Consider the following 26713-nt stretch of genomic DNA (forward strand, 5'->3'; position numbering starts at 1 on the left):
TCTTGCAACTGGCTTCAAAAAGCCTCTCCTTTCAAAGGGTTGCGGGATAACCTCCAGGCGTGAAGACGTAGTGATGGAACCGTTCGATGGAAAATCTTCACGTATGGTTGTCTGCGTATATCGGGAAGTGGGGGACAGTTCTCTCAGTGTCTCTACGAGCAGATGTAGAAGGTCTGGGAACCACTCTGCATGCTGCCACAGCAGAGCTATGAGGGTCAGAAGGGGGAACGTATAGACGTCCATCCTGTCCCACAAGTGTTGAAAGGCGTCCTGTCAGAACACTTGTGGCTCTGGTACTGGCAAGCAGTACACAGGAAGTTTCTGGTTGAGGGACGTCGTGTACAGATCTATTGTAGGCAAACCACATAAAGTCAAGACTTTGCTGGCTATCTGTTGATTTAAAGACCACTCGAAACCAACTATATGCGTCCTCCTGCTCTGATTGTCCACCAGCACGTTCATCATGCCGGGGATGAAGCGGGCTGTTAATGTTACAGAGTTCTCTTCCATCCATTTGAGGATTTCTACAGCTAGCTGGCATAGGAGCTGTGAAAAAGTACCTCCTTGCTTGTTTATGTAAGCTACCTCCGTAGTGTTGTCACTCATCAGCACTACGTGATGCCCTGGAAGGAGCCGATATAAAATATAAATGCTTGAGTGTCAGAAAAGCAGCTTTCATTTCTAGAAGGTTGATGTGGCACCACCTTTCGGATTTGGACCACAGCCTGGAGGCCTTCAGGTGTAACAGATAAGACCCCAGCCTTCTTTTGATGCATCCATGAAGAGCATCAAATCTGGGGGAGAAGAGAGGTCTACTCCCTTGAGTTGGTTGGTGTCTAACACTAACCAGCTAAGGTCTCTCTTCTGCTTGGGACCCACTGGCACTAGAGTGCCTGGTGGGTCTCTGTGCTGAGACCAAAAGGTCTTCAGTTGCCACTGAAGTGACCGAATACGGAGACGGCCGTGTGGAACCAACTTCTCTAGGGAGATTAGGTGTCCTAACAACTTTTGCCATTGATGTGCTGGCAACTCATCTCTCATGAGAAAGTCCTGGGCTACTTCTTTTAGTTTCTTCGCTCTGTCCTCGGACAGGAAGATTTTGCCTAGTGTGGTCTTGAGCCTCATTCCTAGATATATCATATCTTGGACCGGTTGCAGTTGAGACTTCTCACAACTGATCAGGATCCCCAGATCCTGACAAAAGGCGAGAAGTTTCTCTCGGTGGAGGAGGTTCTCCTGCGAGTCTGCAAGAATCAGCCAATCGTCTAGATAATGAAGGAGACGAATGCCATTCTTGTGCGTCCAGGTGGACACTAAAGACTCTAGTGAACACCTGATGTACTGTGGATAGGCCGAAGCACAGCACCTTGAACTAGTATATCTGTTCTTCTATCATTAAGTGCAGGTACTTCCTTGATGATGGGTGGATTGGGATCTGGAAGTACGCGTCATTCAGGTCCAACGAGATCATGAAGTCATTCTGTCTCACCATTTGTGCCGTCTCCATCTTGAACAGATTCTGTACGACAAACTTGTTCAGGGCTGAGAGGTCTATAATGGCTCTCCAGACTCCAGATGCCTTTTCTACTAGAAATAGGCGACTGTAAAAACCTAGGGACCCTCCTGGGACCTCCTGGAGAGAGTCCTTCTGTAGCATGGTCTTGACTTTGTCCCGTAGGGCCTAGTCCTTTGCTGATCCCTTCGCATAGGACCTTGTCGTTGATGGATTTTGAGTCAGTGGAGGGGGAGTCGATGAAAGGGATGATGTATCCCTTTCCTAACACGGAAGTTGACCACGGGTCAGCTCCGTAATCAATCCACCTCTGCCATCTGCTCATCAGACATTCCCCTACCAGTGGATTGGTTGGGGATTGCCCTCCCTAAAGAGGATGACTTCGCTGGGATTTCTTGCTTTTCCCCTTCCGTCCTCTGGGATGAAAGGAAGGCCTCAAGTCTTGCCATTTCGCCAACTTCTTGGGAGCACTCTTCCTCTGGCTCCTTACGGTGTTTGGACGTGCAGGCTGGCAGGCGCGAAACAAGACAACTCGTCAGAGAAGAGTGTCCAGGCTGACCTTTCTTCATCGGTCTGCTACACCGTCAATGTCCTCCCCATTAAACAGGGCTGGTCCATTAATTGGGGCATTACGCAGCTTCATTTTCTCTCTCTTCGGCACCTGTTTCTGAAATCTTGACCAACTGCATCTCGTCGCCTCAAGATCCAGTTAACCCAATGGTTAACCACATTCTGTTAAGAATTCGAGAGTCCTCGCACCCGAGAGAAGGAAAGTGAACGTCTCTCAACCAATAGCCCAGCCATAATGCAGATTGCAAGGCAAACTTTGCAACCCGTTCCATATTGACCGTATTGGCAGCGTTGTCAGTCTTTCCAAGGAAGACTGGGTCCAGTGGAAGAGGGGAAAGGTCGTCTCCCATTACCTCGTAGTACTTTCTCTGCCATACATAAGGCAGAGGAAGTAAACTTGAGGAGTCCACAGACCGAAGAGAGTGAGATGAACCTGCCACTTGGGCATACGCTCTCTCCTTCACTGCCTTGACCGCCTTCCCCATGGTAGAGCTAACTTGGGTCTGGTGGGTCTTGACACGCTTGAAAACTGGTCCAGGACCGTATCCTTTTCTCAGTTGGAACATAATCAGGTTCTTCCAGGCTGTTCACCTTCTTGATGCATAGCAAAACTTTCAAAAAGATTCGGTCAACATCTCTTTGTTCCAAAACGGTGATCTTCGGATTGGCGGATATTGGGAGCGCTCCATCAGAATGTTCCGAATTGTTGTCAAAAGGTTCTTCCTCTCCCGAACTAACATCCATAGTAGCCCGGGGAGGGTGAGTGTCGTCAACTACGTTTCTCTTAGAAGACGAATTGACTCTCTGGGGAAGATCCCTATGCCCAGGTCTTGTCGCAGCGGCCAAGACGAAAGACTGTTCCCTCGAGTCTGACGTTCATCTATAGAACGCTAGTACTTGGGTAGTCTTTCCATCTTTCCTCTCCCTTGAGCAAATTTCAAATTCATCAAAGAGATAGGAATCATCTCTGATTGATTTTGCTGGTTTTGAACCCTTGGAAACTACCTTGATCATAGGAGGAAGGTTACTATGCTCTGCACGAGACGATTCCGTGCGAAGGTAAGTGGGATCCGCCCTTTTGGGGGGAAGGGGTCCTTCGTTCCCTAACCGTCCTCGCGGTGGTGACCTGAGCCACTCCTGCCCTCTCCCAGATCAGATCCCTGATCGTAGGAACCTCAGCCTTGAGGTAATCCTCAAATCTCGTGGTTTTCTGGGTGACAGGAGGAGGAGGAGGTGGTAGCCCTCTAGCTAGGCTATATCGCTTAGGGTCCGAAAGACTGCCGACCCCGTAAGAGGATCCAACAAGATGACGGGAACCTTTGCCGTCATCCCAGGTGGATTGGTGTTTGGGATTCCCATCGCTTGTTTAAGTGCCATGACTAAGTCCTGATACAAGGGACCATCTTTGGCAAACAAGTTCTCCGATGGTTTTTCCCTTTCCCGCTGTCCTAGCAACCGTTCGGGTTACGCTGGTCGTTTGGTAGGAGAAGGGTGGGGGGAATATCTCAATCCTCTCACAGGTGAGATACCGCGTCATGATAGGTCGTAAGGGTGTGGGTAACGAGACAAGCTGGCTGGCTAGCTCGCTCAACTCAACCTGCTCCTACACCCTAGGATTGGGGAAAGCAGCGTGCGATGTCTCAGAAACGCGTTTAGGAGCCTCACTTTTGAAAAGGGTTTCGTGTTTTCTAGCTTCCAGCTGATAAGCTCTTCTAACCACCTTGCTGGGAGGTAAGGCCCACAACAATGGCTCTCCTGTTCACTTGATTTTGCCCTGAGTGGGTGAAGTAAAACAGGGGGCTAAGCGCGTGTGCAACTTCATGGGACTGAGGTGAACTCCGGGGAGTTACCTGTCGGACCGATCTCCTGCAAGAATGGTTTTGCATAGCATTGAGCGCTTAGCTGTGCCCTACGGGGATGATGGCAAGGAAAGGGGCTACTGTAGATGGTAACCTCTTCCCATCCTTGTTATCCAGCTACGAAAAGCTGCGCTCCGATGGACTGGAGCAAGGCAGGGACGAATCCATAGCCTTTCGGCAAAGCCCCGGTGGGGGGGGGACACTCGGGAAGATCTCTCTTCTCGCAAGTGAGAGGATCGATCAACACCTCTACTTTCCGATGGCACATTGCCTTGCGGACAAAGGACCTGCCATTCACAAGGTAGTGTTGGGTCATCCTTCCTCAGAGGGTCGGACTGAACAACACGTGGAGGCAAACCACCCGGTCATGCAGATCTTATCTCCTCCCTTTGGGCAAACCCAAATAGAGGATCATCTCCCTCCACAACCTCTGGAACAAAGCCAAACCCCATTCCCAACACCGCAAGATCTTGTAATAAACCACTCCGAGGAGTGCTTGTCCTCAAATGCTCCTGTCCTCCCGCCGGAACAGGGGGGGGATGTTGGGGAGAGCAGGAGATGAGGTCTCAATGCCAGAGTGTGCAAGCGCACCAAAACAAATGACCTTCTGTAACCTCTCCTTTGACGGAGAACCCGTCAACCACAAGGAGGACCACAGCAGACGAACGGTGTCGTCAGAGACTCCCCTGCAGAGGGCTCCACCACTGCCCTGCTGGGGGTGGAGGGGGGGGGGGCGCAACAGGAAGAGAACTCACGCGGGGTTGTCCCGGAGATGAAGCCAGTCGGCAGAGTCAGGGCCGGAGATCGAACCGGAGGAAAAAGACAGTAAGCCTTCTCCCTTCTCCTCGAAGGGGAAGAGCTTCTTTTAGCCTTCTTCTTCCGTCTACTAAATCTTGTCCACAGGGAGGGCGACCACTCCCTACACACATTGCAAGTGAACCCGTGGGCACGAGTGACCCAGGCACAAAGAGCAGAGACCGTGAAGATCCGTCTTCTAAACGGACATGAAGGTGCTGCATCGGCACCCTTCCAAGCCTGAACAAACTCGCATGGTAATGGTCCTCACAGGCAATCACGCCTGCAAAAGAAAAAGTTGGAAAAATTAGCTTTAGGCAGTTAGGGTTAATGGGAGAGTGAGAAACGCGAGTATTAGGTTTCAGTACAGTATTACTAGATAGGAACAACTATTGTTATACAGAACAGTAAGGGGATGATGATGACTCAGTAAACTTTACCTTATCACAATACAGTGGAACCTCTACATACGAACGTATCTACATCCGAATTTTCCAACACCCGAAGTAAAATTCGAGCAATTTTTCGACTCTACACCCGAATTTTATTTCGACACACGAAACAAGCAATTTTCGTCATATTGGTTGTATCCGAATTTTTCGACACGCGAATTACAATTCGAACACGTTCCTACTCTACACCCGAATTTTTTTTCGATACCCGAAGTAAACAATACCCATACATGTAGATGGGTGTATTTTTTATTTCCGCCGATAGAAGGCAGCATTTCTACCTCGGAGAGACCCTCAATTAGCGTGGCTTGGGACATTCCTCTGTTCTCGTCGGCTTCGTGTGGTTGTGCCCTGTGCGTTCTGCTATTAACTGTGTTTTAATCGTGATTTTTTATATTCATCCTTTTACGGTATTTTACGTAAATCATGGGTCCTAAAAGGCTTAGTTTCGCAAGTGGTAGTGGTAGTGGTGAGAAAAGGAAGAAGGAAATGCTTTCTTTAGAAGTAAAGCAAGGAATTATTGAAAAGCGTGAGTGAACTTGCAAAAGAACATCACGACGAACTTACTACAGAGGAGTTCAAGGAACTCCATGCTATGTCTGAGCACATGAGTGATGACGAGGAAGGCATTGAGGAGGTAGAACATGTGTTAGGTTCGGCACAAATAAAAGAGGTGTTAGGAAAATATCAAGACGTGGTCGACTTCATTGAGAAATACCATCCAAAAAAATTGCAGGTTTGTCGTGTAGTTGCGCAGTTCGATGATGTTTGCCTAATTTATTTTCGAAACATTCTGAAAAGCTGTACCAAGCAACTTTCTATCGATAGCTTCTTTAAAAAAACTACGAAGCGAACTCGTGATGAATAGGAAGGAAGTGGTTCAAAGAAAACGGCAAAGAGTGAAGCGAAAGAAAGTGAAACAAAGAAAACGGCAAAGATTGAAGAGAAAAAAATTCAATTAATTTTAAGTGTAGAGTGAAAGTGATTAAAATTAATCATCAAAAAGAAAAAAAGAAAATATAAAAAAAATATAAAATATAAAAATAAAATAAAATAAATGAGCTAAGTTAGGTTAAAGTTCACTTAGTGTAATTTAGAATAAGTTACGGTAGTGTACGTTTATCGTAGTCACCCTCTCTACCTCCTCGCCGCCCGTCTGTCTCCTCTCTGCGTAGCTAGACAGACACCTGCGCTGGACTTTCTAAGGTAAAGTGACGCTAAAAACCTGTTTCTTATTTATCATTTCTTTATAATTATTCTTTTTTACATGTCTATTATCTAATTTAGAGCGCATTATTGTCATGTGTAATTATGTGTAGTAATTTATTAAGGAGTTATCATACTTTTTTGGGCTCGACCACGGATTAATCCTATTTCAATGCATTCTTATGGGAAAATTCGTTTCTACATCCGAACATTTTCTACATCCGAAGTCGGTTGTGGAACGGATTAAATTCGTATGTAGAGGTACCACTGTACAGTACTGTACTGTAACCTTACCGTGTCCAGTACATAGTGTACATGTGTGCAAATGTATTGTACACTGTACATATGATTATAAACTGTTGTAGAAACCAAATTAAAACAATATTAGGCAGTATTTACTGTGTTAATCATCAGATAAAGCGCCCACTTGTGGCAAGGGGCAGTTAGGAGTTAGCCCTACCTAGTGCAGTATTTATTCGCAAAAATTCGCTTTTCATGCCTGTGTTTGTAACCTAACTATTGGGAAAAACGAGGCCTAACTGTAAAAAGATATAGAATGTTTTTCTATATATAAAAGAAAATTTATGATTTAGAAAATTAAGTCAAATGCCCCGTAAGTTGGAGTGGTTAAGAGAAACGTCTCTCTCCCCGAGCCAAAAGTAAAGAGAGGTTCACAGCCCAGGTGCGTCAGTGAGAAGAATAGTTACTACCCCAACCCCACCCGCTAACTAGCGGGTGGGAGGTTAACTCTTGCTAAAAGTCTTATGGCTAGTCTTTTAGCTTCGCTGAAAGTAATACCTCTATAAATAGCTAAAGGGTTAGTATTTAGTTACAGAACAAATAGGAAATGTTTCATCTTCGCGGTTGCAGTTTCCACAAATGAAATATTAGGCGATAAGAGTATCTAGGATGTTAAAAAACTTATGTGCTTCAGAATAAGTCATCACAGAGATAACTTACATGAATCCACCAGTAGCATATACTGACATTACTTTTTAATCCTACACCTGGGCAAAGCCGGGTATCTATGCTGGTCTTGTATAAAATCAATGCTGTTGATGCTGTAATAAATTTCAACAAGACATGCCTAAAAGTGGGCGTACTACCCACAAAAATAACAACAACAATAATAATATCATAGCCATAAAAAATTAACAAAATTCACCTTGCACATTGGAATACTGTTTGGGATGGCCTCCTGAACATCCTTTACCCATTGCAAAGGATCTCGTAAAGGAAAAAAGTCTGTGACCACACCACCTATGCTGTGATTCTTGATGAACTCAGGAAGAACTGCTTTAGGTTCCCCCAAAAGAAGATGAAATTCTATAATCAATTCTTGGCATTCTTTTTCCACTTCTTCAAGACCTAAAAAGGAAAGCAATGCACAGGGGCAAGTTTACTTTACAGTATACAAAATAAATTAATCACAACATTTATCATCACCAAAGGAAAGCATACCATCCTAGCATATGAACTGAAATGCTTTAATTACCAAGAATGCAAAAAGCTTGTTGCCATAAGATTAATGACGGTTAAAAAACAATTCAAGTATTCCCAGAAAAAAAATCATAAAGAAAAAATGTCTAAAAATTCTAAGAAAATTAATTAAAATTGGATTTTGGAGAATGATTTTCCACAGTTGTCTAAGGTTCAAGCTAAATATTTTGTATCTTGTATCTGCCCAGCCCCCCCCAAAAATAGCCTTTTGGCTTCACAAAATATGATAAATTTGGAAGTCATTTGTATTTTTCTTAGCAATACAAACCTGAAGCTCTTTACAATGGAGTATTATTTCAGCGAAGCTGAAACCAGCCTATAAGCTTTTTTTTTTCGTCAGGGTGTAACTACCCACTGCTAGTTGGCGAGGGGAGAGAGGTAAGTTAACCCTCCCGCTCACACCAGCACTAGCGACTTACTGTCACCTCTGTAATTGTGGCAGGACTTTCAGGGGGTAGGTGCTGGCAGGTCAGTATGTGTAAAGAGCTCCAGGTTTGTATTGCTAGGAAAAATACAAATGACTTCCAAATTTGTCATTTGTTCCAGCGCAAAATACAAACCTTCCGCTCTTTACAAAGGAGACTCACCCTTAGGTGGGTGGAAGTCTACAAACCAACAGGCTGTTAACTGTCACATGGTGGCATCTTATGTTCCGTACAGGTTGACCTTGAGGGACCCTTGCACCTCGTTATCCTCTTACAATCACGGCCTGGGTAATCAGAGCTGAAAATAAAGAAAGTTTCTGTGAATATGACAAATTCGGAGATAATTTGTACTTTTCCTAACGATACACACCTTTAGCCATTTATGAGGGGTATTACTTTTGGCAAAGCTGAAAGGACAAGCCATTAAACTTTAGTTTGCAGGGGGGTGGGAGTATGGGGGTAGCTCGCTACCCTTCCTACTCACATACCTGTGATTGAGCTCACTTTGCTTGGAGGTAAAACTTCAAGGTGGATAGGGTTGGTGGTAAGTTTGTATAAATAGCTAAAGGTTTGTATTATTAAGAAAAATAAATACATATCACCGAATTTGTCATTTGTTCCGTAACTGGAATAAAAACCTACACTCTTTATTAGGGGGTGAATCATCCATTAGGAAGGTGGACGTCCCTACCAATCTGGCTTTTTTTTTTTTGGCTTTACCCAGGGGCTTCTTATTTGAGTAGGTTGGTCCCATATATAAGAAGTCCCTGACACCTCGCTAAACCTTACTACGTAAGGTCTGCAGCCTACACATGCTGTTTGGTGAGATAAGAAGTGTGACTGTCAAGGTAAAAGTTATTCAGTCTTTGTAGGAAAAACTGTTGTAACCAAGACTTTTCCAATACCACCTCGCCAGGATAAAGGGACGCAACAATATTGATTCAATACTAGGTACAAAAGGGAACATGGTTTACCTGCAGTGGTTTGAGGTCAGATTGTGCAGAGAACCCAGGCTGCTGCTTTCCCCAAGAGAGGGGAGGATAAAGAAAAGAATAAGAGCCAGTCTTACATTTTCATTCACACACACTAAAATTAGGTAACAGTACCCTCAACCTTCTGCTACTTGTCCAATAAGGAGCTTGAGGTATTAGCCCAGCTGTTTTGCAGCCACCACAGGGTCGATAGAAAACGTATCAAGCCTCCTGTGAGTCAAATCTTGCAGGTAATGGGCTGTGAAAGTTGTTGGGTGTTTCCACACCCCAGCCTGTAAAACCCGCGTCACATAAAAGTTTCTTTTGAAGGCCAGGGACATAGCTACGCCCCTGACATCTTGGGCTCTGGGGCGATGTGACGGAGGAAGATCTGGATTCAGGACATGGTGTATGACCCTACAAATCCAAGCAGAGATGGTGTTCTTGGTGATCCTCCTCTTGTTCCTCCTTGTGCTGACGAACAGTGCAGGCACTCGGAGATGGGCTGCTGCTGTTCTTTTGAGGTAAAGCCTCAAACTCCTTACTGGGCAGAGTAAGAGATGGTCTGGGTTATCTGTTACAGAGTGGCGGCTCGTAATCCAGTAGGAGTCGAATCTGGGATCTGCCACCCCTGGATTCTAAGTCTTGGCAACAAACTCAGGGACGAAGCTGAACGTTACCTCTCCCCATCCCCTTGAATGGGCGACATCGTATGAGAGACCATAAAGTTCGCCGACTCGTTTGGCTGAAGCTAAAGCAAGCAGGAACACCGTCTTCCAAGTCAGGTGGCGATCTGTTGCCACGCGTAATGGTTAGTTGGGAGGTCTCTTTAGAGACTGGAGAACTCGAGCCACGTTCCATGGGGGAGGTCTCACTTCCAACTGAGGACAGGTAACTTCGTAACTCCGTATAAGTAAGGAAAGTTCTAGCGATGAAGAAATGTCCATTCCATTCAGTCTGAGGGCGAGACTTAAGGCTGAGTGATAGCCTTTTACCGCCGAGACTGAAAGGCGCATTTCTTCATGCAAATACACGAAGAACTCTGCTATTGCTGAAATAATGGCATCGAGTGGAGAGATACCCCTTCCACGACACCAACCACAGAAGACATTCCACTTTGCCTGGTAGACTGCTGCTGAAGATTTCCGCAGGTATCCAGACATCCTGTTTGAAACTTGTTGCGAAAATCCTCTCTGAGTGAAGAGATGCTTGATAGTCTCAAGGTGTGAAGTCGTAGCAAAGCTACGGTTTTGTGGTAGATGTTGATGTGTGGTTGTCTGAGGAGATCGTTTCGTGGAGTGAGTTCTCTTGGAGGCTCCGTCAGGAGTTGCAGAAGGTCCGGAAACCATTCCATATGAAGCCATAGCGGAGCTATGAGGGTCATTGAGAGGTTGACTGATGTTCTGGCCTTGTTGAATACCCTCCTCATCAGACAGAACGGGGGAAAGGTGTAAACGTCAATGTAAGATGTAGGGAGGACTTCTCGAGATTTACCATGATCCCCAGATCTTGGCAAAGCCTCAGAAGTTTGTCTCAGTGTTGAAGAAGGGTTGCCACCGAGTCTGCTAGGATCAGGCAGTCGTCTAGATAATGGAGGAGACAGGTGCCAATCCTGTGTGCCCAAGATGACACTAGGGAGAAGCACAGTACCATGAACTGGTATTTCCTGTTGTCTAGGCTGAATCTTAGGTACTTCCTTGAAGATGGATGGATTGGGATCTGGAAGTACGCGTCCTTTAGGTCCAGTGTGAACAAGAAGTTCTGTGGTCTTACCGCGTGTCTGACTGGGTCAGCCGTCTCCATCCTGAACGGAGTTTGTTTGACAAACTCGTTCAGAGCTGAGAGGTCGATGACTGGTCTCCAGCCTTCAGACGCCTTTTTCACAAGAAAGAGTTATCTGAAGAAGCCTGGGGAGTCGTCGAGGACCCCTTGGAGAGCGCCCTTCTCCAACATGGTCTGAACTTCTGCAAGAAGGGTTAGCCCCTTTGCTAATCCCATCGAAAAGGAGTCTATCGATACTGGATCCTTGATCAGGGGAGGGAGAGATGACATGAACGGGACGCGATAACCTGAACGAATCACGGAGACTGTCCAGGGAACGGCCCCGAGCTACTTACACCTGTTCCAGCAACTTTGTAGGCATTCCCCCACTGGAGTACAAGCAAGGGAAGTGCCTATCCTAGCGTTTGCAGCCGTGGCCACTCCCTCTAAGATATTTTCCTCACCTGGAGGACTTTGTGCCTTTCTTGTCCTTGGTCAGAAAGGGCTTTTTAGACACAGTTTTCTTTGCTGTTGTCTTACTCTTTGAGGTTTTGATTAGGTTCGGCTGCTGAAGAGCTGGTGGTCTGTAGGGCCGGGATGTTAAGGACCTGTGGAGGAGAGAGTCCTGTTGGGAATTCCTCCACCTCTCTGCAGCCTGCTCCCCGTCCCTTGGCTCAAACAACGAGAACCCCTCGAGAGAGGAGTTTGTGAGCCTAGGAATCTCAGCGTTAGGGACCTGCTGATGGAACCTCTTGGATACTAGGTCCCGACGATTAAGATTGGTATTAGCCCACAAGTTCAAAACCTGGTGGGCTAGGAACATGATGGTACGAGTACCCGAGAGGAGGAAGGTTTCCATAGCCTTCCTGGTACTTTTCTTGGAAATATCCTCGGTCCGTACCAGGATTCCCTAAGACCCCAACCAAAGATCTAGCCACAAAGTAGCCTGCATGGCATACTTTGCGACATTCTCTTGATTGAGAAACTCCGTTGCCAAGAACGGGACCTGACGATTGGAGAGTCTCTCTAGAGAGATTCCCTTGGTCAGCTCTTCCAGAGAGTAATGGAGTGGAAGAGCTGGTGGAGGCTCGCCCAAGACCTCGTAGTACCTCTTTTGCTGGATGCAAGGAGGTGGGAGGAGCTTGGAAGATGAGCCCGAACGAAGGGAGGAAGAGAAATCCGAGATTGTAGGGCAATAGCCCGGGCACTCTTCAGCCCCTGAGACCAGGGCAAAGCTGCATTGGCCTTTGAGGGCTTCTGAGTGCCAAAGACACGTTCTAGGACTGTGTCTTTGCCCTCCGGGGGGGAGGGGGTGATTATCTCTGGGTCGGCTAGCCCATTGCGAAGCCTCATTAGAGTCAGAACTTGCCAAAATGCATACTTTGACTCTTTCTGTTTCCCCTCCGAGGTGGAACTAGCAGCGAAGTCTCCTTCATCCACTCCTGAGAGCTCGTCTTGGGGAGGGTGGTGGTCATTCCTAGAGTGACTGACTGTTCCTGTGGGCTGGAAGTCCTCGTGGAGGACTTTGGAAGAGTCTTAGTATCCGACTCCTTGCGGGGTAGAAGGTACATCTCCAACATGGAGGGCTTAGTAGGTCTATCCTTCCTGGTTTCTACCAGTGATGGAATACTCTCTTTGCGAGGAGAGTCTTCCTCCAAAGGTGGAAGGGAAGAGACTGACACGCTCCTCAAGAGGATCCATCGACTGGGGAGGCGGTGAGCCAGGAGAGCATCTGGGAGGAGTACCAGGGAGGTTTGGCCTTGTTGTCAAAGGCTGCACAGGAGTCAGTTTCACTCTAGAGGATGCAATGATATCTGAGACTCCTCTTTTCCTCTTCTGGGGAGAGGCAGCTGAGGTTCTTTGCTTTGGCTCTGCTAGTGCCGAAGGGTGTTGAAGGCTAGCAGAGGACTCCGAAGAGAGCTGGGAAGGCAGGTCCGAAAGCTTGCACTACCGCCCTGACAATGGCACCGAACCAGGGCTGCTTGCTGATAAAGGCGCTGTCTGAAAGATCCCCTGAAGGGAAGGGAACCAAAGGTTCCCTTTGAGGAGTCTTCTCTGGAGCTGTCTGATACAGTGGGCCTGCCTTTGGTGCTTGAATCTTCGGGATTCTTAACTCGCCGGGAGAGCCCTTTCCCTCTTTCCCTGGCGGTCGTACTGTAATGCATTTGCAGGGAGGGGAATGGGGTGACGGAGACCTGTGGGAAATTACTCTGCCCTTCTTCGGTGAGAGGACTGATGGTCAGGAGGCGAACACCTACCTTTCCGTTCCTGTTCCATGTTGTGAGTACCTACCTTCTCCTTCGGTAGATGGCGCGACTTCCTTGAAGTTGGAGGAGGATGTAGTATATCCGATTCTGCCTGGGTCTGCCAGGGTTGAGACACATTCCCATGCGTTGGCGAGCGGATAGTCGTCGGCGAGCGTTGTCTTCTCTGCGCTTGTTGAAGATGGGAGCTCAGGGAAGTAGGTACGCGCGCGCGCTGGTGAGCTGGAGCATTAGAGCAGGGTTGGTCTCTCTCTCTCTCTCTCTCTCTCTCTCTCTCTCTCTCTCTCTCTCTCTCTCTCTCTCTCTCTCTCTATGTGTGAGTGTGTGTGTAACAAATGAAATCTTTGTTTCTTTGCCAAGTCTCTATTGATTACTCACTGACAGAGCCATAATAAATAATTTCCTACACTTTATAATCAAACTCCAGTTAACGTTATGCCACTGAGGGGGGCAAGCCAGCCTCACCTTGGTGCCGGTCCCAAGCCTGGGTAAATGGGGAGGGTTGGCGGGAGGAAAGGCATCTGGCCATGAAAAATTAGCCAAAACCAATATGGCCAGTAGAGATTGTGTGAGATTAGAATTAATGCTAGGGCGTTTCCCGTAGGCGACGTGTTGGGACCTCGCCTGACCCCTCCCAAAAATTGGCAAGGGCTACCCTGTCATGGGCGGCTTGTGTTAGAGAGGCAAGCTCAGAGGAAAATATCTGAGGAGAAGATGAGAGTAGCAACTCTGAATGTGGGGACAATGACTGGAAAAGGGCGAGAGCTGGTTGACCTCATGGAGAGAAGGAAGATTGGAGTGCTGTGTGTGCAGGAGACCAGATGGAAGGGAAATAAGACAAGCGAACTAGGCGAAGGTTGTAAATTTTATAACAGTGGAGCAAATAAGGAAGGAAGAAATGGTGTACGAATAATATTATCGAAAGATTTGAAAGAAAGTTTGATTAGAGTGAATAGGAAAAATGACAGAATTATGAGTTTAAAGTTGGGACTGGGAGCAACAATAGTTAATGTGGTGTGGGCCTATGCCCCTCAAACTGGATGTACAGAGGAGGAGAAGGATGAATAATGCCTGCAAGGGAAAGGGTATTTATAGGAGATCTGAATGGCCACTTGGGAATTAGTAGGGAAGGGATAGAGAGACTGCATGGAGGTTGGGGTGTGGGCGAGAGAAATGATGGGGGAGAAAGAGTGATTGATTTTGCAGTGGCTTTTGACCTAGCAATGATCAACATTTTCTTTGAGAAAAAGATCAACAGACTGATTACTTACAGTAGTGGTGGCAGGGAGAGCCAGATAGATTTGCTGCTGAGTAAGAGAGACCATCTGATGGAGGTTAGAAATTGCAAGGTGATAAATGGGGAGAGTGTAGCAACGCAACACAGATTAGTGGTAATTGATTGCAGACTAAGGAATTGTAGGAGAAGTAAAAAGACGAGAATGGACTCAAAGATTAAGTGGTGGAAATTGAAAGAGGCAGAACTGAGAGTCTTGTTTAAGGAAAGAGTGCTGGAAGAAGTAAGGTTACCTGAGGATGTACAAGAATGGTGGACCGAGAATAGTAAAGTGATTCTACGGATCGGTGGGGAAGTACTTGGAAAGTCATCCGGAAGAAGACCCCCAAATGATAAATAATCGTGGTGGTGGAATGATGAGGTGCAAGAACGGGTGAAAACCAAGAAAGAAGCCAAGAAGAAGGCAGATCTATCAGGACAAGAGCAGGAAAAAGAAAACTATAAGCAGGCAAAGAAAGAAGCAAAAAGAGCAGTAGCAAAGGCGAAGACAGACATTCAATGAAGCCTATAAAGAGATGGAAACACCAGGAGAGAAAAAAATATTACGAATTGCTAAGGCCCGAGATGCTGCATCTAAAGACCTGACGCAGATAAGGCAAATAAAAGATAGCAATGGTATAGTTCTAGCAGAAGAGAATGAAATTAAAAGAAGGTGGGAAACTTATTTTGAAGGACTAGTGAATGAGAACCCAAGAACAGTATTTGAAGATAGACCCCCAAACGAGGCAGTTACCATAGGAGTGACTAGAAGTAGAACAAGCAGTAAAGAAGATGAAAAAAGTAAAGCTGCAAGACCGGATAATATACCAGTAGAGGTATGGAAGAGTTTTGGAGAGGAAGGCACAGATATCTTGTCGGACCTGATGCAAAAGATCTTCAATCAGGAAAAGATGCCAGAGGAATGGAGAGGAAGCCTAATCATCCCCATCTATAAGGGGGAAGGAGACATCCAGGAATGGGGCAACTACAGAGGCATGAAGTTGATAAGCCATACTTTGAAGATATGGGAGAAGATCATTGAGAAGAGACTCAGAGATGAAACAACAATTGGTGAGGAACAATTTGGATTCATGCCTGGAAGAGGGACTGTAGATTCAATATTTTCTTTGAGGCAGATGATAGAAAAACATCGGGAGAAACAGAAAGGAATACATATGGTCGCTATTGACATGGAAAAGGCATACAATCGAGTACCAGGTCAGGAGGTGTGGAGATGTATGAGAGAAAAGGGAGTCCCTGAGAAATACGTAAGAATCACCCAAGATATGTATAAGAGGGCAGAAGCAAATGTTAAGAGCAGTACAGGCCTAACAGAAAGGTTCCCAGTAAATGTGGGACTACATCAGGGGTCTGCATTGAGCCCTTACCTATTTGATCTGGTCATGGATGTAGTAACACAAGGTATTAGAGATCAGTCTCCTTGGTGTATGCTTTTTGCTGATGATGTTATACTGTTTAGCACTAGGCGAGAGGTAGTAGAAGAGAAACTGGAGGAGTGGACAAGAAAAATACAAAATAGAGGATTGAAGATCAGCAGGAAAAAGACACAGTATTTGAGATTGAAAAATGGGGAGAATGGGACAGTTAGTTTACAAGGAGAGAGATTAAAAAGAGTTGAAAATTTCAAGTATTTAGGATCAACAGTTGCAGAGGATGGTGATCTGGGGGCAGAAATAAACCACAAAATACAAGCAGGATGGAAGAATTGGAAAAAAGTGTGTGGAGTACTATGCGACAGGAAAATAGGGGTTAAGTTGAAAGGTAAAGTACACAGGACAGTTGTGAGACCGGCAATGATGTATGGAGCAGAGACGTGGGCAATAAAGAAGACAGAAGAGAAGAAGCTGGATGTGGCAGAGATGAGAATGTTGAGATGGATGTGTGAGGTGACAAGAAGAGATAAGATACGGAATGAGGTACTTAGGGGTACCACAAGAGTTAGAGAACTATCAGATAAGATCCAAGAAAGTAGACTGAGGTGGTATGGTCATGTCATGAGAAGAGATGAACAGTATATTGGGAGGAGAGTGATGGAAATGGAGGTACAGGGGAGGAGGAGAGGGAGACCAAAGCGAAGGTGGATGGACTGTATCAAGGATGACCTTCGATCAAAGGGATTAACCAGTGATGAAGTGTGGGACAGAGCTAGATGGAGAATGCTGGCCAGAAACATCGACCCCACATAAAAGTGGGAAAAGATACAGACAAAGAAGATGATTTCAAATAAAACTGCTAATTGGAAAATTATAGATTAAGTAATAATGATTTCTTTAAGTAAATATGAAATATCCTTCGGTAGCATGCCTTAATAATAAGGAAGCTATTTGATCCGAAAATTGGAGTTGACGGCGAACTACGCAGGGTTGATCAGCCAATTTGAATGTAAACAATGCATGAGATTATAATTCGCTTTGTTTTTTATTATAAATATGACACTAAAATGTGAATATCGCTTGCATTATCATTGGATACAGTTAAGTTAAATGGATACACACTGTACAGAGAGAGCTAGGAACAGCTCGGTGTGGAGATAAGTAGTGGCTTCAATCTATTGATGGCCAGGTAATGTATGCATAAGTCCATCTACAGACCAGTAACACAGACCGGGGAGGAAGACGAAGAAATGGGCGTAGCCTAAATTATAGTTGTATACAGAACTCGGTTGGAGAACGTTGATAAATGTTCATAACTGAGACATCCTCCTTCCTATGAACGACGAAAACCTTTTTATTTCTTCGTTTCCAATTGGCAAAACTGGCATATGTTTCGAAGGTATACCTTTCCTAGAAATAGAGTCCCTTATGTGAAGTTTTTAGTCTCAGTATCTTATAAAAACTATGACCTCTGATCAGAAAGTTAGGAAGGAACTGTCTGAAATGAAGGCAGACCGCATATACAGCATGTTTGGTTACAGGAAGGTAAAAGAGGAATGCATAACCTGGTTCCCCATATGGAATATAGCCATCAATACTAATGATGGTCTATAGTCCTTGTCAGCAGAAAGATCGTTTTCTCGCATATGCGTATATTCGTCTGCGGTCACGTTTCCACAACTTCTTTGCCTTTGGGTAAACGTTTGACTATAAGTCTGAGCCCGCTTGCAGGAATAATGTACTGTATGACGAATCGCAACATTATTCCCAAATAATTTGATCGACGAGTACCTGTAGCCTTTTAATGATGTGAGTGCATGTGCCCACAAAACCAAATACTGTATACTGTTAGTGTAGCGACCATACCTCTGTTGGTTTGCCTGCTCGCCTTGTGGGCGGGGCTTGCTAAGGGGCTTGCTAACGTTCATAAATGTAATGATATGCTGAGAAAGTTTGTCTAGCCGCCTTGTGGGCGGGGCTTGTTAAAATTCGTAAATGTAATGAGAAGCTGACAACGTTCGTCTGGCTGCTTTGTGTACGGGGCTTGCTACTGTTCGAAAACGTAGTGAAAAGCTGACAACGTTTGTCTGGCCGCCTTGTGGGTGGGGCTTGCTATCATTCATAAATGAATGCAGAAGCTAATTCTGTTCCCTTTGAACTAAAGGCTTGATATACTGTAATAACCTTGTAAGAGTATGTCTCCTAAGCCCGTTGTGCAAGTGCTCCAAAGAACTCTCATTTCCATCGGGAAACAATGCCCGAGAAAATAACCCCAAAGGATTATCTTTCACCAAGCTCGGTGTCTAATGAGAAACCATATTTGTGGCAATAAACCTAGGGTTTTGTCTTAGCGAGAATGCATGCGCCACAAAAGGAGTTTGTTTCAGCCTTATAGAGATTTAACGAATGCCTGTACAGTGGAACCTCTACACACGAACGTATCTACATCCGAATATTCCAACATCCGAAGTAAAATTCGAACAAATTTTTGACTCTACACCCGAATTTTATTTCGACACACGAAGTAAACATTACGCCATTGGGCGTCGAGTGCTCAGTTCTCTATTCTTGTGTGTATCGTGTGGTTGTCCTCTGTTTGGGCTGTTATTAACAGTGCTTATTTTCTTCCTTTTCTCACATTTCCTTTTTGATTTTACCTATAATCATGGTGCCTAAGAAGCTAAGTTTCAGTACAGGAAGAAGGCAATTCTTTCATTAGAATTGAAGCAAGAAATTATAGAAAAACATGAGAGCAGTGTGCATGTGAGTGATACTGTATGGCTAAACAATATGGCCGGAATAGGCCTATGATCTCGAGGATCATCAAGCTGAAGGCAGCCATTAAAGTAAATAACCATCGAAGGGGATCACCATTATTACAAGACATCTTAGCAATACCCTGGAAAAGATAGAACGCCTTTTGTTGTTAGGGATAAAGGACAAAGAGATTGTTGGCAACGATCATTTGTGAGAAGGGCCAGCGTGATGAACAGAAAGAAAGAAAAAAGTGAAGCAAAGAAAACCATGATAGCATTAACAAGCTCTTTTAAATAAGACTTCTCTCTTTTTCTGTTTCTCTCTAAACATAGCATTAACAATCTCTCTCGTTCTTCTTCGCTGTTATAGTGTTAGATACGTCTATTATTTTTTTTCCGAGAGAGAGAGAGAGAGATTAAACAAAAATGTGTTTAGAGTACATATGATTTTTAACAGCGTCAACGAGTTGAAAAACAATTAAATGTAACTAAGAAAGTAATAACAGCTAATCTGAATTCCTTTATTAACTAAAACAAATATTGATACAAACACACTCGTGTGCGTATGCACAAACACACACACAGGTGCAAAAATTGCTACGCAGTAAGAGAGACGGTCGGGGAGGAGGTAGAGATGGTGACTGCGATAACATACCGTAACTCCACTGAAAGTGATGAAAATAAAAAATCAAAAGAAAAAAAATGTAAAAAATATGAAATATGAAAATAAAAAAAAAATAAATAAGCTAAGTTAGATTAAAATTTCCATAGTGTAAGTTACGGTATGTTATCGCAGTCACCATCTCTACCTCCTCGCCGATCGTGTCTCCTCATGCGTGTGTGTGTGTTTGCGCATACGCACACGAGTGTGTTTGTATCAATATTTATTTTAGTTAATAAAGGAATTCAGATTCGCTGATATTGTTTTTTTAGTTACATTTAACTGTCTTTCAACTCGTTAACGCAGTTAAAAATCATATGTACACAACACATTTTTGTTTAATCTCTCATTTTTGTTTAATCTCTCTCTCTCTCTCTCTCTCTCTCAGAAAAAATTAGTAGACGTCTCTAACACTAACAGTGAAGAAGAACAGAGAGAGAGAGAGAGAGAGAGAGAGAGAGAGAGAGAGAGAGAGAGAGAGAGAGAGAGAGAGAGTATATTTATTTAAAGAACATGTTAACACCATGTCTACCTTCTCGCCGATCGTCCGTCTCCTCCTGGCGTAACAAATCCTACACCTGCGTTGGCCTGTCTCTAAGGTAAAGTGGCAATAAAACACATTTTTTATTTATTATTTCTTTATAATTATCTTTTTTACATGCTTCTTTCATATTATGCAGTTATGATATTGTTATGTGTAATTATGCGTAGCCATTTATTAAGGATTTATTATGGGTTTTTAGGCTGAGGAACGAATTAAATGATTTACCATGTATTCTTATGGGAAAATTCGTTTCTACATCCGAACATTTTCTACATCCGAAGTTGGTTGTGGAACGAATTAAATTCGTATGTAGAGGTACCACTGTACTGTAGTTATGTAAAATTTATCAGGGACAAGAGATTTCCACGAAGAAGCACAGTTTTACACGTAAGGATGTTAGCCCAGAACGCAAAGAACACGAGCACTGGGCAGGTTCGTACAGGGTTGCCAGCGAACGCTTTCTCGCTAGCGAGAATCAGCAAAAGCTTTCTCACTGGCGAGAATCAGCGAAGGCTCTTCTCGCTGGCGAGAATCTTCCTCGCTAGCCACAATCAGCGAAAGCTCTCTTCGAACTTGCGAGGAGAGAATTGGATCTTACCTTTACAGCTAGACCCAGCAAGTGTGTGCTACTTGCTACTGAAATACAGCTCACTTGTGGCAACAGTAAGCTGAAGCTCTGAGCGCTACTGGAGTGACGCAGGCTTGCGCTGGCGGGTAGGGTTTCGCAAACCCCCCTTGGGTAATAAGGCAAATAACCTGGGTTACTCGCAGACCTTCATCAGTCAGAAACGCTCACCCACTCACTTCGCTAGAACATAGTGGGTGGGTGCGCAACACTGCGCATTACGTCTCTGCAAGACTAAGGTCCTTGCTAAGTACTCCTGCTCATCTTACCCTGCAAAAGGGGGTGGTCAGTAGCCTTATGTCACTCCCTCAAAAGGGAACGAAAAGGGCAGTGATGAACTTAAACACCAGCCGTTTCTCCCTCGTCAGAGGTTAAAACCATGAGGCACAGGTCCCAAAGGCCTTGGCCTCGCAAAGCTCCATGAGCTTTGTTGTGCGAGGCAATAACCACGAAGAGTTAATGGGGCCAGCCGGCTAATGCCGTTTTTTAAAGGACAAGACTTTGACATTCATACCACTTCATAAGGTCACTTAGGACATTTCCAAACTGCATAGGATTTTTGCTTCTGACCTTTGGTTTTGTGATGTCAGGGTGATTTATCCTGAAAATTTGTGTTTTTCAAATTCTATCTCCTCCCTTGATAATTAATATTAAACCCTGGGATTACTACTCTATATAGACCTGATGTAGACCTCCAATAAAATGAAGTTTTTTTTTTTTCTAAAATTCAGAAAACTTCAAAATCATTCATTGTCATTCATTTTTTGCTAGATATGAATTTTTTTTATTATGGTAAAAATTCAATCCCCAAAAATCATGAAAAAAAAAATGAAACAAAAAATTGGAAAAAAGGGCAACATTTGATTGTTTTATAACGTCTTTCTAAGTTACATACCAAATTTCAATGCTATACCTCTAAAACTAAGGGAGAAAAAACGGATTTTGAGCGAAGCGAAAAATCTATTTTTGGGTGAGATAGCCATGGCGTCCTGATGGAAGGTTCCTTTTTGGTAGCTTCCTTGGGTATAAGACTACTAAGATATTCCCAGAGAATTTAACCACAGGTTATCACAGAATTCTAACTTCTGGAGCGAGTATCTCAAAGGTTTCCCTTTAAGACATCGTAATACAACAGGGGACGCGCATGTCTGAACGCGCCACATAGCTATCTTCACCCCGAACAGAGTTAATGCTTCGGTGTGTAAGGACTGAGAATAACTGGGAGCCGTTCCACAGCTAATCTCACTTGTGGATACTACTGATACTCGAGACGTAAACAAACGGACGCCATTGCTCTAATGACGTCACGCCCGTCTTCATCCTGAAGCCAGTTGCTGCCCATCACCATGATACAGTAGCACAGGGTGGGAACAAAACTGGACGAAGTAGTAGGGAGGGTCCATCAGGACGCCATGGCTATCTCACCCAAAAATAGATTTTTCGCTTCGCTCAAAATCCGTTTTTTGGGCTCAAGCCATGGCGTCCTGATGGAAGAGTACCAGAGAATCAATGTATCGTGGTAGATTTTCCCCCAGTATTAAGTGCCTAGGCATTGACAAAACAGCAAAGTAATCTTAGGTAAAGAACCATAGGAACGAAGTATCCTGCCCCCCTTGGCAGGAAGTTCCCATGGGCTATGCCGACGTCAAAGTGGTATTGAAGGGCTATTCATCCTGAGAGAAGAACTTGAAGAACTTAGAGATGAAGCGGAATGTTTGGTATTTGTATAGGAACATTCTGAAATTAGACCAGTGGTGGTTGGGCACTGTGTATAGAGTTCATCTCTTGGTTATCAGAAGTAAGTATTCGTGTAGGAACCTTACTTAGTCAGGGTGAATATAATTTAGGATTAAACATCTTAAATTCTTCATAACCATAAGAAAGGAGGAATAAATAAAACTATGACAGGTATGTATTTCATAGTAAGTAGGAGCTGAAAGAGACGCATAAGTAATAAAATAGAAATTTTATTTCACAATGCAGAAATTAAATAATTTACAGCAAAAGTAAAGTTCATTTATAGTAATAATAATGTACATAGAAATAAAGGCTTGCTCTTGAATCTGAAAAGGAATTTCAGGATATTAGTAGGTACTCGTTCTCGAGGAACGCAAGTCTTTAAATAACACATCATGCTCAAGGCATGCGGCACTTGTGTGACACTATGACATTTCACCTGGGATAAGAACAGTTATAAAAGCACTAAGTGTTTTTAGACATCACTATGCATCGCTCGAGGGTCAACATAGGCACCCGAAGAGTTAGAGTCCCAAGTAACTCACTGTTCTACGCAGAGTTAGGTGCAGGTTTCATAACACTACCTGCGGCTACCACAAAATGTTTGACTTCGTGCACTTGTTTCGCATAATGTTTAAAGAAAACTCGCGAGGACTTCCAGCCCGTGAAGTTTTTAAGGCTTTCAAAGTCCATGCTCTGAAAGAAATTCAGAGAAGATGCCACTTTTCTAGGATCATGACCAGCGGGTGTACTGTTCGGATCCGCTCTGCGAATGAAGTAGGTGATTTTCGCTCTTAATTGTTTCAGTGACAGGTCGCTGCCCGATGTTTCTCCTTTGAAGAGTTGGCCTCCACCAAAGTTCGAAGTTCTGCGAAGATAGACCTTGAGACTCTCTACTGGACATAGAGAGACATCCTCCTTCAGGGGGCATATTCTCCAAGGGCCCCATCTTTTGGTGGGTAATTCATTTTTAGCGAGAAACGTCGGATCAGGGGAGAGGGTCACTTCTCCTGAATCGGTAAACAGGATGTGTCCTTCTTCTCTTGATAATGCCACTATTTCGCTGACTCGAGCTCCCGAAGCGAGAGCAAATAAAAATATAACTTTCTGAGTCAGATCCTTGAGGGGGCATGAATCATTGTCCAAGTTGGAGGCGAAATGTAGTACCTTGTCTAGTGACCAGGAGATCGGTTTCGGAGGGGGTGCTGGACGTAGGCGAGCACATGCTTTTGGTAGTTTGTTGAAGATGTCGTTGGACAGATCAATTTGGAAAGCATATAGAATTGGTCTAGCCAAGGCCGATTTGCAGGTGGAAATCGTATTGGCTGCTAATCCTTGTCCATGAAGGTGAATGAAGAAGGACATACAGAAATCAATTGTGATTTCTTTAGGATTTTTTGCCTTGACAAAAGAGACCCATTTCCTCCAGGATGATTCATATTGCCGTCTCGTGGATTCGGTCTTGTATTCCTCTAGGAAGTCTAGACTTTTCTTCGAGATCCCAAACCTCTTCTTTGCGGCAAGGGAGAGAAAATCATGAGATGAAGGTCCTTGATTTTCGATGATGAAGCGAAGACAGTCGACTTCTGTACTTGTTGAGAGAGAACTGGGCCCGGGAGAGGGATCAGCTTGGGCTGCAGCTCCAGGACCAGGGGGTACCAGTTGCTCCGGGGCCACTTGGGAGCCACTAGGGCCGCTGTCCCTTTGAAGGTTCTCAGTTTGGAGAGGACTTTCAACAGAAGGTTGGTGGGAGGGAACAGGTAGATCTTGGACCACCTGTTCCAGTCCAGTGACATGGCGTCCACTGCTTCTGCTTTGGGGTCCTCGTACGGGGCTACGTACAGAGGAAGTTGATTGTTGTCGCTCGTTGCAAAGAGATCTATCTGAAGTTCTGGGACTTGGTGAGAGATGAAGGAGAACGATCTTGCGTCTAGAGACCATTCCGACTCTATCGGGTTTGTCCGAGATAGAGCATCCGCTGTCACATTGCGGAATCCTTGTAGGTGAACTGCAGACAGGTGCCACTTCTTCTTCTCCGCCAGACGGAAGATTGGGAGAAGCACCTGATTTATCTGGGGCGATCTTGAGCCTTGGCGATTGAGACAACGAACTACCACCGAGTTGTCTAGGGTTAGACGGATGTGGATCGAGGGCGGCGGGGATAACTTCTTCAGAGTTAGAAGGACCGCCATGGCCTCCAAGATGTTTATGTGGAACGTCTTGAATAGTGGAGACCAGGTACCTTGAACCTGTTTCTGGTGGGAGTGACCTCCCCAACCTTCCAGTGAGGCATCCGTGTGGATGTTGAGTGATGGAGGAGGGTGTTGGAGAGGAATGGACCTTTTCAGGGCCTTTTCTTCCGACCACGGCTTTAGGAGGCGTCGTAGTCTGTTTGGAAGCCGTCTCTTGAGGTCTCTTCGAGCGATGGATGCCGAGCGTCTCCAGACTCCCGCGGCATCCTTTAGCTGTGCACGAAGCACTGGGTTTGTCACTGAGGCGAATTGTAGAGAGCCTAGAACTCGTTCCTGCTGTCGTCTTGAAATGCGTTTGGATTTCAGTAGTCGCTTGACAGACCCTGCTATTTCCTTCCTTTTCTTCTGGGGGATGGAAAGGCGGTGTGACTGAAGATTCCAGTGGATTCCCAACCACTGAAACTTCTGAGCTGGAGAGAGGCGAGATTTTTTCTCGTTGATCTTGAATCCCAGGTGTTCTAGGTACTGGGTAACTTCGTTGCAAGACTTTGCACACTCTTCGGGCGATGGAGCCCAGACTAGCCAGTCGTCGAGGTAGGCCATCACCTGGACGTTTCTTAGGCGGAGCTGTTGTACTATGGCATCCGCCAGTTTTGTGAAGATCCGAGGGGCCACATTGAGGCCGAAGGGCATGGCCCGGAAGGCGTAGCTTTTCCTTTGGAGTCGAAATCCTAGGTAGGAGGAAGCGTGATGGTTCATTGGAATGTGCCAGTAGGCATCCGCCAGGTCTATAGAGACCGTGTAGGAACCTTGAGGCAGAAGGGTCCTTATTTGTTGAAGCGTCAGCATCTTGAATTTGTTGTTCTCTATGAACTTGTTGAGGGGGGATAAGTCCAGAATGACTCTGAGTTTGTCTGAGTCCTTCTTGGGAACACAAAACAGTCTCCCTTGGAACCTGGTGGACTTTACCTTCCTTATCACCTTCTTGTTCAAGAGGTCTAGAACATATTCTTCCAGAAGGGGGGTTGATTGCTGGAAGAACTGCTGGAAGATTGGGGGTGGTTGCGTCCAACTCCAGCCTAGACCGTTCTTGATGATGCTGTGTGCCCAGGGATCGAAGGTCCAACGATCCTGGAATTGGCGGAGTCTTCCTCCCACCGGAAGCACTTCATTGCTTCTGGTGTCCCGAGGACTTGCTGCCTCGGCCGCTAGCTCCCTTTCCTCCTCTACCTCTGGAGGGACGGCGAGATGCGTCTTTGCTTGCACCCCTGAATGAGCCTCTACCTTTGGCATGAAAGGTAGTTGATGGTTGCTCAAAGGCAGGGGTGAAGACCGGTGACTGTGACAACACCGGTTGGGGGACCAATTGAAAGGTCTGTTGTGGTTGGGCAACCACTTGGGAGGTAGCGGGTCCCGGAAACTGACGTCTTTGCTGACGTTGCTGGGGTTTTGACTTTTGAGGTTTCCTCTTAGGCTGAGGTCCGTCGTCCTGAGAGGGTTTCCTTTTCCTGGACATGCCCCACTTGTGGAGAAGGTTCCTATTCTCCGTGGCGGCTCTGTCAGTTATTTCCTTCACAAGGTCAGAAGGAAACAGGTGCTTTCCCCAGATGTTGGAGGAAATCAGCCTCCGGGGTTCGTGTTTCACGGTGGCACCGGCAAACACGAATTCACGACAGGCTCTTCGAGCCTTTATGAAGTGGTACAAGTCCTTCATTACCGTCAGTAAGTGGGATTTGGAGAGTACCATGTAGTGATCTGGTACTCTAGTGTCACAGGCCATAACTTCCAGTTGGACTTGATGAGAAAGAGATGCCGCAAGCCTCTCCTTCGTGTCTTGTTCCCGGCGAAGGAGGTGATCGTTGAGCTTAGGGAGGTCTTCATTAAACTGACGTCCGGCGACGTCAGGATCGAGCCTTCCCACGACGAAAGTATGCTGAACATCTTTCCAGTGTCGAGCGTCAGGGGGGGTCACGATGGAGAAGGGTCTGCACTCCTCCAGTGAAGGGCAGGGTTTCCCTTCTTCCGCCGCTTTAAGGCATGCAGCTAAGGCCTTTTCCAAGAATGGAAGAACCGCAGTATCAGGTGCAACGTAAGTAGGGTGCTTCTTGCTCAATGCCGGAAGCTTAGAGCAGGTAAAGCCTCTACTCTTAAATGCGGAGGCTAGCATAGCCTGGGCCTTTGCGAGATCGAACACTATCTCTTCCTTAGGTTCGGT

General features: G+C 45.3%; 1 protein-coding gene across 5 annotated transcripts in view; it reads right to left on the reverse strand.

Annotated features, from left to right (window-relative positions):
- Positions 1–26713, reverse strand: part of phr (photorepair) — a 163864-nt gene that overhangs the window by 73903 nt on the left and 63248 nt on the right. For all 5 annotated transcript variants that reach the window (XM_068346262.1, XM_068346259.1, XM_068346257.1 and 2 more), the window contains one exon: positions 7561–7763. In XM_068346262.1, coding sequence (XP_068202363.1) covers positions 7561–7763 — 203 coding nt within the window. The remainder of the gene's footprint in view (positions 1–7560; positions 7764–26713) is intronic.

This window comes from Palaemon carinicauda, chromosome 22 (assembly GCF_036898095.1).
Source record: "Palaemon carinicauda isolate YSFRI2023 chromosome 22, ASM3689809v2, whole genome shotgun sequence".
NCBI classification, from domain to species: domain Eukaryota; kingdom Metazoa; phylum Arthropoda; class Malacostraca; order Decapoda; family Palaemonidae; genus Palaemon; species Palaemon carinicauda.